A 16410-nucleotide genomic window follows, 5' to 3' on the forward strand; every position below is an offset into this window, starting at 1 on the left:
CAGGATCCACAAATGCATCATCGTGAGTACCCTTCCATCAGGTCCATTCAGACCGAACGATTTGTTGGATTACGAAAGCGGCAGCAACGAATATCCCTACAAAGACAGTCAGAAGGGCCAAAATATCCTGAGAACCCTCTCCACGAACGCCCATCGCCATCTCCACTACGGCTTCCACTAAGGGGGCCGACGTTCATACCCTGATAGGCTGGAGTGCCATCGACACTCATCTGCAGAATCGAAAATCCCTCGGGCTTGCGGCCCATGCCTGGAGGGGACCATTAGGTCAGCGTCTCTCAAGCGAGAAGACGCAAGCACTTGCCAGATGACGTTCGATGGTATATGGAAGATCGCACCTCTCTTTGCCATTTCGTCAAGATTCACCCATCTCTGCAGCTCTGCAGCCGCCGTATAATATACCTAACTCGGCTTACAGCCTAAGCTTTGAAAATGACATTGGTGACATATTGATACCGCATCTAGTAGATTCCATATGTGCAACAGAAGAGCTACTACCACTTCAATTACATCAACGCCATCCAAACCCTCGACGATGGTACCCGGGCTGTCCCCGCAGCGGCATCCGCATACCCTCACGCCCAGTCACCGGATTCCGAAGCCCATTTGCACCAATTAAAAGATGTCGATACTGCTCAGGTGGAGGCAGAATTAGACAACCTTTCGGATTCACTAGACCGTACCAAATAGAACCCTGCCCTATTCCATATAACATCTTTTCTCGTATAGCATTCAATGCTCGAAGTGTATCAGGGTGCACAACTTGAGGGAGAACCACTGCCAATTCGGCTTTTGTGTTGACAAAATCTTTCCCTAGAATGTCGAAGCATCGGTGATAGCATTCGTTCCAGTCCAACTCCTGACCTTGGTGATCTAAGAATCGTGCACCGATGTACATCCCGATATCATGGCTCTCACTGTACGAGAATGCGTCGCCATGGCTCTCTGGTTGTGCGTATGGGCAGACTTGGATGGCTGTGAGTTTTCTGTTGTAGCCGGTGTAGTGGATTCGTGTTTGTCGTGGGTTGACTGGCTGTCATTGTAAATCGGGTGGCTGTTGCGCGTCTCCTTGTGGGATTTCGCAAGCACCTGGGACAATTGCATGGTGTTGATACATACTATCGAAGGTATAGTTAGACTGCTTGTGAGGATACATGATTTCGATTTTGTTAATGTATTAACAAATTGTGTTATGGTTGCTACTTAGTAATGAGAGTATCGAGACTGAAGGTTGAGCAGCCCACGGCAGGCTTTTATATTTAGGAACCTTTGATATGTCACCTGAGTATTACTGAAAGAGCACTCCCATTTTTTAACACGTACTGTACGATACTCTATTGACGTGTCCACTACTGAAGCGTTGACGGAGGGCAACTTTGAAGCCATAGGGGCTGAACATCGACCAAAGGCTACACATATCTCCATAAAGCTTGATTTGTGTATATCGAATTTCTTCCAATACTACCACTACCTAGGATAATCCTTCCCTGTCATCTCCAAGGGCTGCGCCATCTCCTTTGTCGGCTTAATATCCTTCAACTCCCTAACCTCCCACCCCCACCGATTCACCTCACTCCACCACTTGACATCCGCCTCAATCCAGACCTTCACCTTCGATGCCTTCGGCCCGTGCAACAGCTTCCACTTCCTCCGCAGTCTTTGGCAGGTATGATAGTCAAAAACTAGATGTATGACCCTTTGCTGGTCAGCAATCGTCGCAAAGTCCTATCCTAGATGGTCGAGTAGTGCGTGCATGGCATCCTCCCAGGATATCCGTGCATAGGGCGGATTGGAAGTTCCAGAGGTGAGAACGAAATAACCACGCAAATTATAGGTGAAGGTGTAGCGTGTAAACGCGTCGCTGTGGGAAGTGGGGTGGGGACAGCGACAGAGCGACATCGACGCGCCTGTTGCAGTATAACCTGTTAGATGAGGGGCTGGTCGATCCTGTGTTTGTGGAGGATGATCACATTGCGATACGCTTTGCACGAGATTTTCAGGTACGAGAGTTAGCTGAGGGTGCATATAAGTGAAGGGTGAACAGGAGGGCGGAGTCCTGTCAACGCCTTCCGAGGTCTGTCTCCTGCTTCCGTTGTTTCGTATACCGGGCAGATATACAGGCAAATATGCGCCATAGCCGTATCGATCACCTCTGTTATCACTGCATCCAGAGTTATACATGAGTGTGTGCTCTTTTTCGTATACAGTGAAGGTGGTTCGATGTAACAGATTGGCGTATAGAAAGATCGTAGGATGAAGTCGTTCAAAAGGGGGGTTAAATGCCCAAAGCTTCACACAACCATAGTGTTGATTGAGGAAAAGCACAACGAGTCTCAAGAGACGTCATGGCACGGAGAGCTTTCGTAAGTGGGCAACATGGCAAGAGAGAATGAATAATTCGTGCATTCTACACAGGCGTACATTTTTTAGGTTTACTACGAGTCGTGCTTCACAGTATGCCGATGTTGCTGTGACGGCTAAATTCTTCGTTGAAGAGGATGTCGTATGGGCGGAATCATGGGCATGATCGGACAACATTCATGTGATGCTTTATTACTCGGATATTCAGACGGCTTTGGTGAAATCTTGACACGCTAATCTTGGTGTTTTATAGTTGAAGTGCCTCTTGAACTAAGACGATCCGAAAGTGAATTCGGGAATTTCGATATCTGTAATCGTCCATGTCACACCACCATCGCTTGTGGACATCTCACCAGTGACACCCTGAGCTTTTCCCATGGTCTGGTCGTAGTTTGGGTCCGCCTTGTCCAGCGTGATCGTAGTATCGATCCACTTATGCGCCCCGACGGTACCGCAGTTCTCTTCAGCGCATTCGACAGCACTACCCCATCCCATAGCCTGACCATCGTCGGTTGACAGAGTGGACACTTGTCGGCCATTGACTGAGACAATCTGCGTATAGTTGCCAGTTGCGTCGTCGAACTTGTCTGTGATACATCATCAGCGACTGGAGAGCAGGATGGATGAGACCGTTGGTTACTTACAGTACATGGTGATCTTGTCCGCCTCTTGCGCCCTCTCGCCTTTCGCTTGGATCGGCATTTGAGTAGTCGCAGACGTGCTTAGAAGCGTGTAAGCGTAAATATCCCAGTCATTTGCGTTGACGTTGTCTGCAATCGATTGGATAAGGTCACCGTTCGAAGTCCCCATTCCAACCCATAGTGCGGTGTCGCCCGACGATCCAGTCGGGGCTTTCGGCAGTACGAGTGTCGAGTTGGCTTCGCGAATCCAAGATCCGGCTCCCACTGGGCCGGTGCTAAAAGCTGGTCCAAATGCTGCGTTCACGGAAGACGTGAGTGCAGCAGTGGCGAGGATGGAGAAAATGTGGCGTGAAGATGACATTTTGGTTGGTTATTTATAGTGAACGTTGGTGGTTTGTGGTGGAAGCGATTCACAGAGCAGTGGTGGTACTGAAGGTGAGGGAGCAGTCGCTTTTAATGCTATGTATATTGAATGTCTCATGGGTTGGACAAAGTCTAGTATATGTTGGAGGTGGAGTTCGTACAGGCCTGTCGTTCCTGTCATCTCGCATTCGCCGTACCCTCGAACATCGGTGCATTGCATCCGATGATATTTTGAGCCCTTCAACCCGTTCATCGAAACCAGATCTCGAAAGGTTCAGTAATCCTCCGATGCATTGTTAGGGCCATGTGTCTGTGGGGCTTCTACACGCACTCGCGCCTCGTCTCAGAGGTGGAAATACTCGCGTAAGCCCGCTCTGACCTTGTTGTCAATGTCTTGCGTTTCACAACTGGGACTTGCTGTTGGTCTGTGAAGTGGATCGGTTGTTTCAATTATAGGCGAACCCTGCGATACGTCATAGCCCTAAACACGCTCCGGGACCCTCGATGTGGCTGAAACCCATCATGTAGTTTATTGCGGCGTACTACCGTGACGCTTCCTGTAAGCAGTATGTTGACCCGTCATTACAGTCATCGTGTCGGAGTGGTGGTTACAATACTACCGCTTCAAATGCTTTCACGTCTCCTAAGCTTGACCAGTCAGTAGCGCTTCGGTTTGATATAGATGAGCATCGCAGCTCATGATTATCTTTTGTCGCGAGCCTGACGACTGAAGGGTCACACCACTGATTTCAACAAACAATTCCGTTTTGCGGAGCAACTGTCGATTATGCATGCTCAGCAAAGCAATGCAAGCGTCCGAAATCTTCTTCGTTACAGGATTCTAGATTCGAGGACCCCTAATTTTGCGCAGCTGAGTACTATGTTATTGAGTTGGCTCGTAGAAAGTTTCTCCCTACTCCGAACAAGGGCCGTTCCGACTCTCGAAGTATTCGTCTTCGCGAAATCGGGGCTCAAAGGTCGTGATGTCTTGAAGTCGCACGCCGCTTCAGCGTTGCCTGGGTAGAAGATACCTGGGTAGGTCTAGGTCCCAAAAACTAAATACCTGAGTAAATTTGTTACAGTGTTGTGGTGGGATGAAGTCGAAGTCATCTGCACAGTAGTTTTACGGCCTGGCAATGTGACAGCAATATTGGTTGAAAGCAGCAAACATGGTGCGGGGACACGATTACTAGCGTCTTGGCACATATTGGGAAGAATCCGATGCGTCATGATGGTTCCCATACATGGCATGGGCGCTCGTATGGAAACCACTGCATAAACACAGTTCTCTTCTGGCACCTGGCTATGTGAATTTCTGCATATTCAACGTTTCTTTTTCACTCTCCACGGCCTTGAGAAGGCGGCGGTGGACCAGCTTCGGCTCTCCGCGATGCTGACCGAATTGATGGTCAGCGATAATGACTGATGACGACGAAGCTATCGCAGTCATCTAGCGCCAAAAACATCAAAATAAAATCCCGTGTGAGGCCTGCGGTAAGGCACACTGCGTTGTGGCATTAGTCTCGCGAGTTGAGACCATTTTCATCTGTCGTGCAGGTGGGCGCCGAACGCTAAAGCAATGACCCCATACTGTCAGAAATCATAGGTAGCAAGCTGAACTAGGTGTGGTCCTCTATATAAATGCTGTGCGCCATGCAGCAGCACGAATTGTTAGGTTTCTGCATCCTCCATCAGCTTACAGCCGGCACCAAGCAGATCTCGCCTACCGCTTCCGTGAAAACCAGTCAGCAACAAAGAATAGCATCAGAGGAGTCCGCTATCAGAAAACAAAAACCTACAATTTCATAAACATCTGGATACCATGACGACGTTCCTTCTCCGCGATGTTCGCATTTTTACCGGCGAAGAGACCATCGACGAGGGGTATGTTCATGTACAGGATGGCAAGATCAAGTCCATTGGTCGGATGAGCGATGCGCCGCTTGATTCGGTAAAGACATACTCCAAACCAGGTCATACAGTTCTTCCAGGGTTGATCGACTGCCACATTCATGCTGACAGGGCCAATCCCGAAGCCCTGCCTCAAGCCATACGCTTTGGTGTGACCACCGTGTGCGAGATGCACAATGAGATTGAGAATGTACAAAAGCTGAAGAAGCAGACTCTGCAACCCGATACCGCTTCGTACAAGACAGCAGGCCAGGCCGCTACCATTGAGAACGGATGGCCCATACCTGTAATTACAGCTCACGACAAATCCCCTGAGACGGCAGCAGCAATCGCGGAATGGCCAAAACTGACAGATCGGGATAGCGTGGTGGAGTATCTAGAGTGGACTAAGAAAGAGATGCAACCAGATTACATCAAGCTCATGCATGAGAGCGGCACCATCATGGGTCAACATTTCAGCTATCCTTCATTCGAGCTGCAAAGTACGATCATTGCGGAAGCCAAAAAGCGAGGTTACTTGACTGTCGCGCACGCTATGTGCCTGCAAGATACGCTTGATGTACTCAATGCAGGTGTCGATGGCCTCACGCACACGTTCTGCGACCAGCCGCCGACCCAGGAACTTCTAGATGCGTACAAAAGAAACAACGCGTGGGTCAACCCAACGCTTGTCGCAATAGGTAGCCTGACAACGGAGGGGAAAGAGCTGCAGCACCAATTCGCACACGATCCCAGGGTAAAAGGATTGATCAATGAAGATGGGATAGGTAACATGTGCAAGTGTATGGGCTTTGCTGCTGAGGGAGGGAAAGTAGAATACGCATATGAGGGTGTGAAAAAATTGAGAGAAGCGGGCATCGACATCCTGTGGTAAGTGAAGTTCTTGAATTTCTGCCGTTAAATCGCTCACCAATTGCAGTGGAAGTGACTCCGCGGGTCCTGCAGTAGGAACAGCGTATGGTCTATCGATGCATCAAGAGTTACATATCTTCGTACATAAGGTGGGAATGACACCCGCGGAGGCTTTGCGCTCGGCCACAAGCTTGGTCGCAAAGCGCTTCCAATTTACGGATCGTGGTCGCATAGCGGAGGGGCTGAATGCAGACTTGCTACTGGTAGAAGGAAATCCGCTGGAAGACATCGATGCGACGCTAAACATTCGCGGTGTTTGGCGGGATGGCAGTCTCTGCAGCACGTATGTTGAGAAGCTGGGAACTGGTGTTGAGCCTCTTGTAAGCTGATTGCTCATACCAGAGATGTCAGCTTTAAAGGGGAGAAGCAGCACGTCACATTCTTACAAGCGAAGACGGAGTATTAGTGGCTGACGTCATCTATGTATCACGGTCTCCTGTACGTGTTTCGAATGGAAACTGAGGAGTTTTTCCCAACCTCACTCAACACAATGCCTTTGCTCAAGTACATGTCACTGCAAAATTGAAACCATTAGTAAGAATTCCAGCAGGTCCTGCGATATCATTGCTATTACTATAGACCTACGAAGAACGCATGCATGTACTGCAAGCAGCTCAGTTCTTTGTAAAGCACGGCCGTGCACCATACGTGTACAGGCTTAATTGTCCCCCAAGGAGCCCAATCTTGGTTCATGAATCAAGACTTGACCGTCTTCTCCACACTATTTACGACTTGATTCCATTCCGCTATGGTAAAGCGTGTCATAGCTATTCGTAGCAGTTGCTTAGCGTTCACCAAATTAGTGAGCTCTGCGCAAATGCTTCGAGAGAGTGCGGCATTTAATTCAGCCTCTAATAGTACGATCGAGGAGTATCAAGGCGGAATCCGTCTATAAACGACCACCCGCGTACTGAAGTGTAAAATCACTCTCAACAATCGAACATCAATATCAGCCAAGAAAATTCCGAGAGCGTACCATTTGTTGATACGCAAGTCTCGCTCGCCGGGTTGCATCTCAGAACGTGGAGAGAGGTGCTTGAGTCTTAGCTTAACATGGTGAATGTTGTCGTTAAGAAGCCTAGAACTCGATGTTCTCAGTCAGAAGCCCTTCTGTGATACGAGTATCTTGTTTTTTTTTCGATATCGTCAGAGTATAGGTCGGCTACCCAAGTGTGATTCCCAAAGATGAGTAGCAATAGTTCGTAACGGACCCGCGGAGATACGCGCATAAAATTTTTAATCCAGCGAGGGATTTACTTCTGGAGAACATCAACGCGTACGACACGCTTGATGATGGTGTCGCCAGGAGTGGTTTTCTGGATGATCAGGTCGCAAACGTCATTCTGAATCTCTCTGGACAAGTCGAGGAATTAAAGCGGTTGGCTGGTAAGCCCATCAGTCCGCTGGGCATATGAAGGGACCGTCGGGTTCAGGCTGGCCATTCTTTGGGTGGCAGGCAAATGCGAGATACTTTTATCCAGACTAGTTGAGCCACCGCTAGAAGGGCACTTACCTTCCACATTATTTGTATCCCAAGACTGCGAAAGCCGTAGCCGCACAGTCATATCTCGAAACTTCGCCTCGCGTGGATCTGGCACGCGAACTTGTATCGATCATGCGAGAAGCCACCATTATCTTGTCTGGTGACAGTGCTACCACCCTTCCTAAATGTATGTCGGACCTCATCACGAGGTTTGTCTCTCTGCAATCCACGCAATGTACGTTGGCTGGAGATGCGTGATAAGTCCCTGCCATTCCTCCACAGCAAAGCTAGTAACACTCTCTTCCGACTCGGATTCCGCCTTTATCAGCACCTGTAACCCAATGTCGATCCCTTCCTCCAACGCCTGCTCTAAAGTGTCGCTCTTGCTTCGACTGTGAAACCTATCGTTGCTTGAGGAAGCCCAAACTCCAGTAGTGACAGCAACAGTGTAGTGGCATTTGACCAGCTGTATATCAATAGTGATTTGCGCACACTGATTCGTAATGGACCGTGAGAAGGTGTCCTTCATTCGCAGCTTGACATGGCGGATGTTGTCGGACAATGGGTGTAATGCAGTGCTCGGGGTCAGGAGCCAAGTCTCCTCTGGCAGTATCTTGATCTGCCCTGGACGAGGAACTCCCAGACGGAGATCGGCAGTCTAGGTATATGATCAAAAGATTAGCGACAGTAGCTCGCATCGTACTCCTTTGCAGGTACGAAGGAAGTCGCGAATCGACCTTGGCAGCTGTGTAAAGATCCTTTTGATGCTTGTTGCGCGTCGTTTTTGTCTACGATCTTTTTGAGCCTTTCGCCCGAACCCGTCAATGATGTATCCGTAGATGGTGTTCCGTATTTCTGCTGGAAGATCGAAGAAACGAAATTATTCTACGCGTTGAACGAGTTTCCATTCGAGTGTGTGGAAACAAAAGTTGGCGATCATACGACTGAGAGATCGGTAGTGAGATTGACAGCAAAGGCCTATGAGGGCAGGTATCTGATAGGCAAGCCGTTGGAGGTGGCGGCGCTTTTTGAGCCCTAGATCGGATGTGAAGTTGTGTTCTATTGCAGATATGAGAGAGTTGCGAGAGAAGAAAATTGTGGTCTTAATAAACCAGCAGTCTCTTCCCTTGAAGTGTGCTATACAAGACTGGGCTGCGGAAGTCGTGCGGCGCAGCGTTCGTGTCCGCTGTACAGTGACAAAGCGACCTGCTGCCTAACGCCCCGCCTCCCATTGCGGAGATTGCGCATGCAAGAGGCAAGTCAGGAGAACTTGACTCTGTATGGCGGCTGAAAACTGGAAAATACATCACAGCTATATATAGATGTCACTCCGAAAGATATGCGGCGTGCTTAATACATAGGAAAGTTGATTACGAAGCGCGTTGGGACGTCGCGCTCCACGCGCCGGACGAAACCCCGTCTTTCATCCCGTGCCGTCCGCGGACGTCATTACTATCAACAGCCAGACGTTCTTATTACTATGTCAGAGTCAATCCTCGACATCAAGTTACTACCTTGAACAAAGTACAAAGATGTCGACATCTGTAAGCCCAGACTCTTGCTACTAAGCCCTGTGACTACTATGGCGATCCCCGCATTTGTACTAAGCTAGCCTTGACCGTGCCCGCTAACATTTCCAAGGGCGCCGCTCATGAATTTGCTGAGAAGGATGGTCAATTCCGTCGAAAACCGTCAGCATTTCGCAACTTCATCTCTTCTGATGCCAACTCGGAGTTCCCAGCAGAAAAGGATCGATATGCACTTTACATCCACATGGGTTGCCCCTGGGCACACCGCACGAACCTAGTGCGCAGCTTGAAGGGACTCGAAGAGATTGTTCAGTTGATCGTGTGGGATACTTCACTTGTTCATGAGAAGAAGGGCTGGGGTATGTCTGGGAAGCCTGGATTCGAAAAAGAGCCTCTCTATGGTTATATCAACTTAAGGCAGCTGTATGAGAAGGCCAACCCTAGGTACGAAGGTCGGTACCTCGTTCCGACGCTCTGGGACAAAAAGAAAGGTGAGCTTTGTGAATACAGACACAAGATCGGTATGCGCTGACGTACTGGCAGAAACAATCGTGAACAACGAATCCAGCGAGATCATCCGCATGTTCTATACTGAGTTCGATGCGCTCATACCGGAGTATCTCCGAGAGTCTAGTAAGGGCGACAAAGCTATCTTACCAGAGCACTTGCGTAAGGACATAGACGCCATGAACGAGTGGGTGTACGATACCATTAACAACGGCGTAAGCAAATGTCTCTGTACGAACTGCATGTGATACACATATTGACTTCATGCACGTAAATTAGGTATACAAGACTGGTTTCGCGCAAAGTCAGGAGGCATACGAAGAGCACGTGTACCCCGTTTTCGAATCTCTCGATCGCTTGGAGGAACACCTTCGTCAACCAGGTCACGGGCCGTATCTATTTGGCGACCACATTACCGAGGCAGACATCAGGTTGTATCCTACACTCATCAGATTCGATGTTGCATACTTCACGATCTTCAAATGCAATCTGAAGATGATCCGGTACGAATACCCTCGGCTCCATGATTGGCTGCGCAGGTTATACTGGGATGAGAGTGAAGCGACAAATTTTGGTGCTTTCAAGAAGACAGTTGACTTTCAAGCGGTAGGTACACACAGACGTGCGAGAGAGGTGCCTGTCGCTAACACACTTCTAGTACAAGGAGGGATACTCGAACGCTACTAAGACGAAGGTTGTACCTGCGGGACCGAAGCCGGAAATCATGCCTTTATAGGTGCAACTATTGCAGAGGACAAAAGAGTGGTTTCCGCGATGAAGGTGCGCTGTCTTGAGGCGGAGGCAAGAGCCCGAGGAGGGCCGGTGCTACTGGCGTTCTTACTACCTTTGGATTAGTCTCTGGGCAGCATGCTGTCTCTCGCCCGCCGTCCCTTCCGATAGTGTCTTTCACCCACCAAACGTACAGAATCGCATTGAGTAGTACCCTCGTGCAGTAGTTCTGCAAGGTAATCTGGTGGCTTCTTTACTCAACACAGTCAACGGGTGTAGGCCATTACAAATGTGCACAATGCTGTGCAATTTCACAGCAGTCATCACTCATCTCGGTACGCGAATGCTTACTAGCAATGCCGAAGCAGCGACCTGATGACAAAAGTGTTGCACATTTGCAATCCAATGAACTGTGCAAGAATGACCATAACAAAGGAAATGATTTATTAGAAAAGAGCATTTCAGAACCATGGCGATACCACGGCATATTCATCGGACCTCCGTCTACGCTCTAATATTCAGTACCCACTCCGATAAGCACTTGTCATTGCGATAATTACTTCATAAGATCATCTTACAGGTATCAGAAGTGGTATCGCTCCACACTCGAAATGCCTCACGCTATTATCGACGTCGTAGACATCACGCCTAACCTCCGTACACATCCCAAGTCGAAAACAAAGTCACGAAGTCGCGAATCGAAGTCCCTACCAGCCCAGCTAGAATACTACCTATCACTCTATGGAACCTCGCAACTGGCGCAAACCATCGATCGACAGCTAAGAGTGATGTTGAAGAATGTCCACACGCCAATTACCAAGGTTCTTTCGCTTGGTCTGGGTAGTCTTGTGGCTGCGAAAGGTCAATCGAGGAGGCTAAAGCAGCTCACTATTTTGTTGTTCGTTCGAGACATCCTGATGCAAATATGGGACATGCCGGTCCAAATTTACGCTCAAGATCCAACATTCACGCGGAAAGACGAGTCGTTCTTGGAAAGCTTGGGTATCCACATCCTTCGGACCCCATCCGGTTCAGAGCTTGGGGAGGCTTCTCTCATCCTTGATACTTCCACATTGGTTTACTCGCCGTTTCTAACTTTGGAAGCATATGAGCAGCTACTAAAAGACAACACAATGGTGCAGTATCTATTTGGCGACGACTTCGATGTCTTGTTACAAAAGTGGCCAAGACAGAGTGCTGAGCGAGCTGGGGTGGATCACGTAATGAAGAAAGGCTTGGGTGCATGTCGGAAAAGACCGGTTGTTGGTGAAGGCTTCTGGACGGAGGAAGATGGCACGTTTCCCATGGCCATGTATGAGAAGTTAGGACAGAAAAAAAAGAGAAGGCAGAGCGGAAACTTGTGAAGAGAAACTATTTGCAAAGAAACATGTCATTTTCACTCAGCCCAAGCCTTTATCAGATGGCAGATATCATCCCTTCCTCCGGGTACTGGGCCGAGCCTGCACCTTCGGCAACTCTGGCAATACCCGCGCCATTAGCAGCTGCCAATCATCAGTCTTAGAGGGCCTCAGTAATCCTCCAGTCTATTAATTCTTCTTCTCGTGCACGGAATTGGAAGCCAGACAAGATTTGCTCCTTCCAATAGTGGAATCATGTAGCTCGGTTGTCTTTGGCTCAGCCCTTGCAAATTCGGGTGCATCGCGGTCGTTCGTTTTCGACGCATCAGAGTGCTCGGCTACCAAATACCACATGGTGAGGGCAAGATGCTGAAGGGGAATCGCTGATAGCGCAAAATACCAGGAGGCTGATACAGAGAGTACGGCACTTTGAACTTTGTGTGTTCAGGTAGTCGTACACACCGAGATATATCGTTAAAAAGGCAGCGGAAATCAGGGGCAAGATCATAATAGGCGAAGAAGCGAATGACTTTTGGCATGCGGCTCGGGCACGGATCTTTAATCTAATTAAATATTGAATATCACAAGTTTGCATAAGGGAGTCTTATAATGTGTTCGACATCAGGAAAGAGGTAGTATAGCGCATCCCGGAATAGGAGATACGTCATACCGAGCCTCATCCACTAACCGGCGACGCATTTTGCAACAAACGTTCCGCCAAAGGCTACAATAAGGTCTTTGACTAGATGGAAATTCACAGCATGGCGCGTTAGATGTGTTAAGATTGTAAGAAAGATCACAATAAGAAGCACTACAAGGACTTCGTGCTGAGTGGTCGAACGATTCCAGAGAGGGAGAAGAAGCGCGAGTGCGAGGCGCAGCCGCAGCCGGTAAGCTGCGAACGCCATATCGTAGTGGAGTTGATGATGCGTGGGTCGGGTTATGTCCGGAATTATTCAGGTTGGGGTGGGACGTCTGCTGCAAAGACCTTCGACGGTTAGTGCTGTAAGATAGTGTTTCCAATAGCTACAAGGCGCCTGATGCGATCACGCGCCGACGCCCTTTCAATTCTCATCACGATTGTGTGTTCGGTAGCTGCCAACAGATCCGTGGTGTACTTTCACTCTCAATAAAGCATTTATAGGTCCACATCTCTTGCGTACGTTCAGTGCAGCTTGAGTGCATTGTTTTGCGAGCGGATATCATCGATACACGATCTTATCTGGTAATGGCTCAGCTGCCATCTCTATCCGCTGCGACTCTATCGCATCCGCTTCGACCGGCCCTGGCGCATCCTGATGTGTTTGCCCAAACACCACAGGTTGTGGCTTCCCGTAGTGCTGCCTTGTCTCCTGCGCAAAACCTGTATGTATATCTTCCGCGCCTTCTATCTTACTGTCCTGCCTTCTCACAACACCGTGTTCTCCGAATGCGACAGGGTCTCTGCCCACCCAGCCCAAGCTTCTCATCTTCTCCGTTTTCTCAATGACCTTCCTGCAGACATCCCGGTGCGCCTCTTCCATCTTGCCCTTTACGAAAGGCATCAGCCACCATGCGCAGCTGACTTCCACATCCTCTACTAACAGCCATTGCGCATCACCAACGCCCATGCCCTCACCCTCAACCTCACTACCCACTTCACCGTTTGCGACAACCCTGAACTCAGCCCTCACTATCACACCCGCCGCCGCATCAGCACGCGTCTTTATGCCCTGCCTTGTATCTTGGAAACAGCTGGGGAAAGTGATGTACTTTTTACCATACTGCCCGATACCCGGAAACAAAGTTATGCACTCGGTGACGTGGTATGTTGTGATGGGGTATTGGTCGGGCGGATACCAGTACGTGTCTTTGAGGGTCGAGGGGGCAGTGCTGGGCGCTTTCTCGTGACCACAGGTAAGGGCCTGGAGGGTGAGGGCTGTCTCGTGATCATGCAACGCGGCGATGACCCATGCGGGGGAGATATGAGCTGGGATTTGGTGCGCGACGTGTAGGTTGTGTTTTGCGCTCATCGTGAAAGCGCGTTACTCACGACGCAAAGCAGATGAGGCTTAGGGTACTGGGATTCGCGATTGTTGGACTTGGAAGGCTGTAGGTGTAGAATTGCTGGTGTTTTCGAGTCCGACTGCGAGATGGCGAAGGTAACGATTAACGACTACAATTACTATGTGTTATACTGTTCTGGGTATCAAGATTCTCATAAGATGTGGAAGAAAGAAAATAGAAAGGGGAAAATATGTAAACAGCGACGCTGCAGGACAAGCAGCTGATACATATTGCGTTGCTGACTGAGGCGCTACTATCTTCAGCAGCCAGCTGAAACAGAAACATGGATGTGACGCGACATGCAGGGTCCAGCGGTAAACGTCATTATCGTGCTGCGCTATTCCAAATATGGCAAAGATTTATGTTGGAGTATCTTGTTTTTTGGACGCGCGCAAGGACGAGCACCGGCAAAGGTTGCATATGTAAAAGATTGCATTGGAAGTCAACATCATGGTGAAGATGCTCAGGATAGTGGTGGAAATCCTACCTCAAGACGCTCTGCCCTAACAATACCTGGGTACACTTCCACGCCTCCGCCATCCCCAACTGCCTATATAGTATATCTAAACCCAGCTTGGCCCTCGTTCTCGTCCATGGGCTCACCATTCGCCCTCTGTCGGTCCACAGCTCTGTTTTTCTTCACAAAGTACGTACTAGTGCAGCACAGAACCAGCAGGATGTAAATTTGCAGACCGGTCGTTACCCAAAGGCCAGTGATGTACGTCGGCGCCTCCGCTTGCTTGAAAGTTGTTGATGCGAGTACACCGCCAATCGCACCAAAGCCAATCTGAAGAGCACTTCCGACGGACCGCTTACTTTGGCCTCGAATGTTGTTACTCTGGTACGCGAGGATAGCTGGGACGTTTCCCTGGCAGCCACATACGCCGAGAAATGAGCCAAAGTACCTCGCTCCGTTGTTTTCAGCATATGCAACGATCATAAGGCCAATGATAGCGAGGATCGATTGTGCAGCGATGACGGGTGCACGAACACGGTACTTGTCGCCTAGCCATGCGAAACCGAAAGCTGTAATCATCGCAAATAGACTGGGAGGTGCAGAAAGGGCGTTAGCCTGACCAGCGGAGTAACCCATGCCTAGGAGGATGACGGGGAGGAAGTAACTAAAGGCGTAGGCTGGCATAGTCGTCGACATGAATAGCGTGGCGTATGCCCACAGCTTCAGATCTTTCAAGTGTAGGATGAACTTGGCCCATGTCAGAGGATCCGCTATCGAGTCGCCCCGATCGTCTTCAATACGCTGCATGATAACAGCCGCCTCGGTGGAAGTGAGGAAACCTTTCTTTTCGGCTTTGTCGGGAAAGTCCAAGATGATAAACCAGGCTGTGATTGCGACAACACAGGTGATGATTCCCTCAATTATAAAGATCCATCTCCAACTAATTACACAATTAGATCTTTGTAATAGAATGTTGGGAGCGTATCATTTACCCTCGAATACCGGCGACGCCTTCCATTTGCATGAGACCGTATGCAAGAATGTTGGCGAGACCACCAATACCGACCGAGAAGAGATAGAAGCCACCTAATCTGCGGAGTTCGTAAGCCACTGCTACCACGAGTCTGGGTTGATCAGGGCTACGTACCGTTTCTGTGTCTCATACCTGCGATACCAGCAGGTGATGAGGTATACACATCCTGGGAAGAAACCCGCCTCAAATGCTCCAAGTAGTACACGGCAGATGGCGAGTGAGATCCAACTCTCAACGAAGCCTTGTCCAATCATGACAGCACCCCATGACACCGCAATAAATGCCAGCCAGTTGGCGCTTCCAACTTTGCGAAGAACGATGTTAGACGGCAGTTCGAGCAGGAAGTAGGTAGGGAAGAAAAGAACCAAGACGATGGTATATCGATCTCCGATCTGTAGGTTGAGGTCCGCTCCCATTCCAGCAACCCGTGCATTGGAAATCTGTCACTTGTTAGCGAGTTTCCCCTAGACGTCAAGAGTAGAGGAAGATCTGAACTCACATTTGTGCGATCTATGAGCGCGATGGAGTATAGCGCACCCAAAATGGGTAGAAGCCTCCAATCAACCTTGCGAATCAGCCTCTTCTCCTCGATTTGATCGTAAGCATAGTCTGCGACATTGCTGTCTGTAGCTGGTGGGCTGTATGCTTCCTTCTGAACCGCATTTTGTTTGTACTCGTCGTCGCTATTCATTGTGGGCAAAGAAGTACTGATTCAAAGCCTCCTCGAGAAGGATCAAAAAGAAAGGAGGAGATCGTCGCAGGGAGGCAGGCAGTTGTAGATCATTCTTACAACCATGCGTCCACTTATATCGATATGAGGATGAAAGCTACCGAGGCAAGTTCCGGAATCCAAGCAGGGCGCTGCTTTCCAAGATCTGGGGGTTTCGTGGCTGGGCATGCCGTGTGTTCCATCTGATCGATGACAGAGCTAACGTATATCGAGCATAATGATCCTTTCGTACGTCAAGTATGGGTTCATAGGGGTCGGATAGACGAGGATCAGGGTTCGGCGAGATCTATACCAAGCTATCAGAAGACCTGGACTTGCGAGAAAGAAGTCTT

General features: G+C 49.3%; 4 protein-coding genes across 4 annotated transcripts; 1 reads left to right on the plus strand and 3 right to left on the minus strand.

Moving 5' to 3' along the window:
• Positions 1-2649: 2649 nt before the first annotated feature.
• Positions 2650-3381, minus strand: ALTATR162_LOCUS4039 (uncharacterized protein; the record flags this gene model as incomplete). The annotated part of the gene is made up of 2 exons (XM_043311649.1): positions 2650-2966; positions 3024-3381. The coding sequence occupies 2 exons, from the start codon at positions 3379-3381 to the stop codon at positions 2650-2652; spliced, it is 675 nt and encodes a 224-aa protein (XP_043167584.1).
• A 1824-nt stretch (positions 3382-5205) lies between these two features.
• ALTATR162_LOCUS4040 (uncharacterized protein) lies at positions 5206-11818 on the plus strand (the record flags this gene model as incomplete). The annotated part of the gene is made up of 6 exons (XM_043311650.1): positions 5206-6164; positions 6214-6526; positions 9331-9709; positions 9762-9940; positions 10005-10054; positions 11035-11818. 6 exons carry the CDS (start codon positions 5206-5208, stop codon positions 11816-11818), a joined length of 2664 nt encoding a protein of 887 aa, XP_043167585.1.
• Positions 11819-13014: 1196 nt separating this feature from the next.
• Positions 13015-13824, minus strand: ALTATR162_LOCUS4041 (uncharacterized protein; the record flags this gene model as incomplete). The annotated part of the gene is made up of 1 exon (XM_043311651.1): positions 13015-13824. The coding sequence occupies one exon, from the start codon at positions 13822-13824 to the stop codon at positions 13015-13017; it is 810 nt and encodes a 269-aa protein (XP_043167586.1).
• Positions 13825-14408: 584 nt separating this feature from the next.
• On the minus strand, positions 14409-16039 carry ALTATR162_LOCUS4042 (uncharacterized protein; the record flags this gene model as incomplete). Its single annotated transcript, XM_043311652.1, has 4 exons — positions 14409-15255; positions 15308-15406; positions 15463-15788; positions 15848-16039. The coding sequence occupies 4 exons, from the start codon at positions 16037-16039 to the stop codon at positions 14409-14411; spliced, it is 1464 nt and encodes a 487-aa protein (XP_043167587.1).
• Positions 16040-16410: the final 371 nt, after the last annotated feature.

The sequence above is a fragment of the Alternaria atra genome, assembly GCF_907166805.1.
Source record: "Alternaria atra isolate CS162 genome assembly, contig: 23, whole genome shotgun sequence".
NCBI classification, from domain to species: Eukaryota; Fungi; Ascomycota; class Dothideomycetes; order Pleosporales; family Pleosporaceae; genus Alternaria; species Alternaria atra.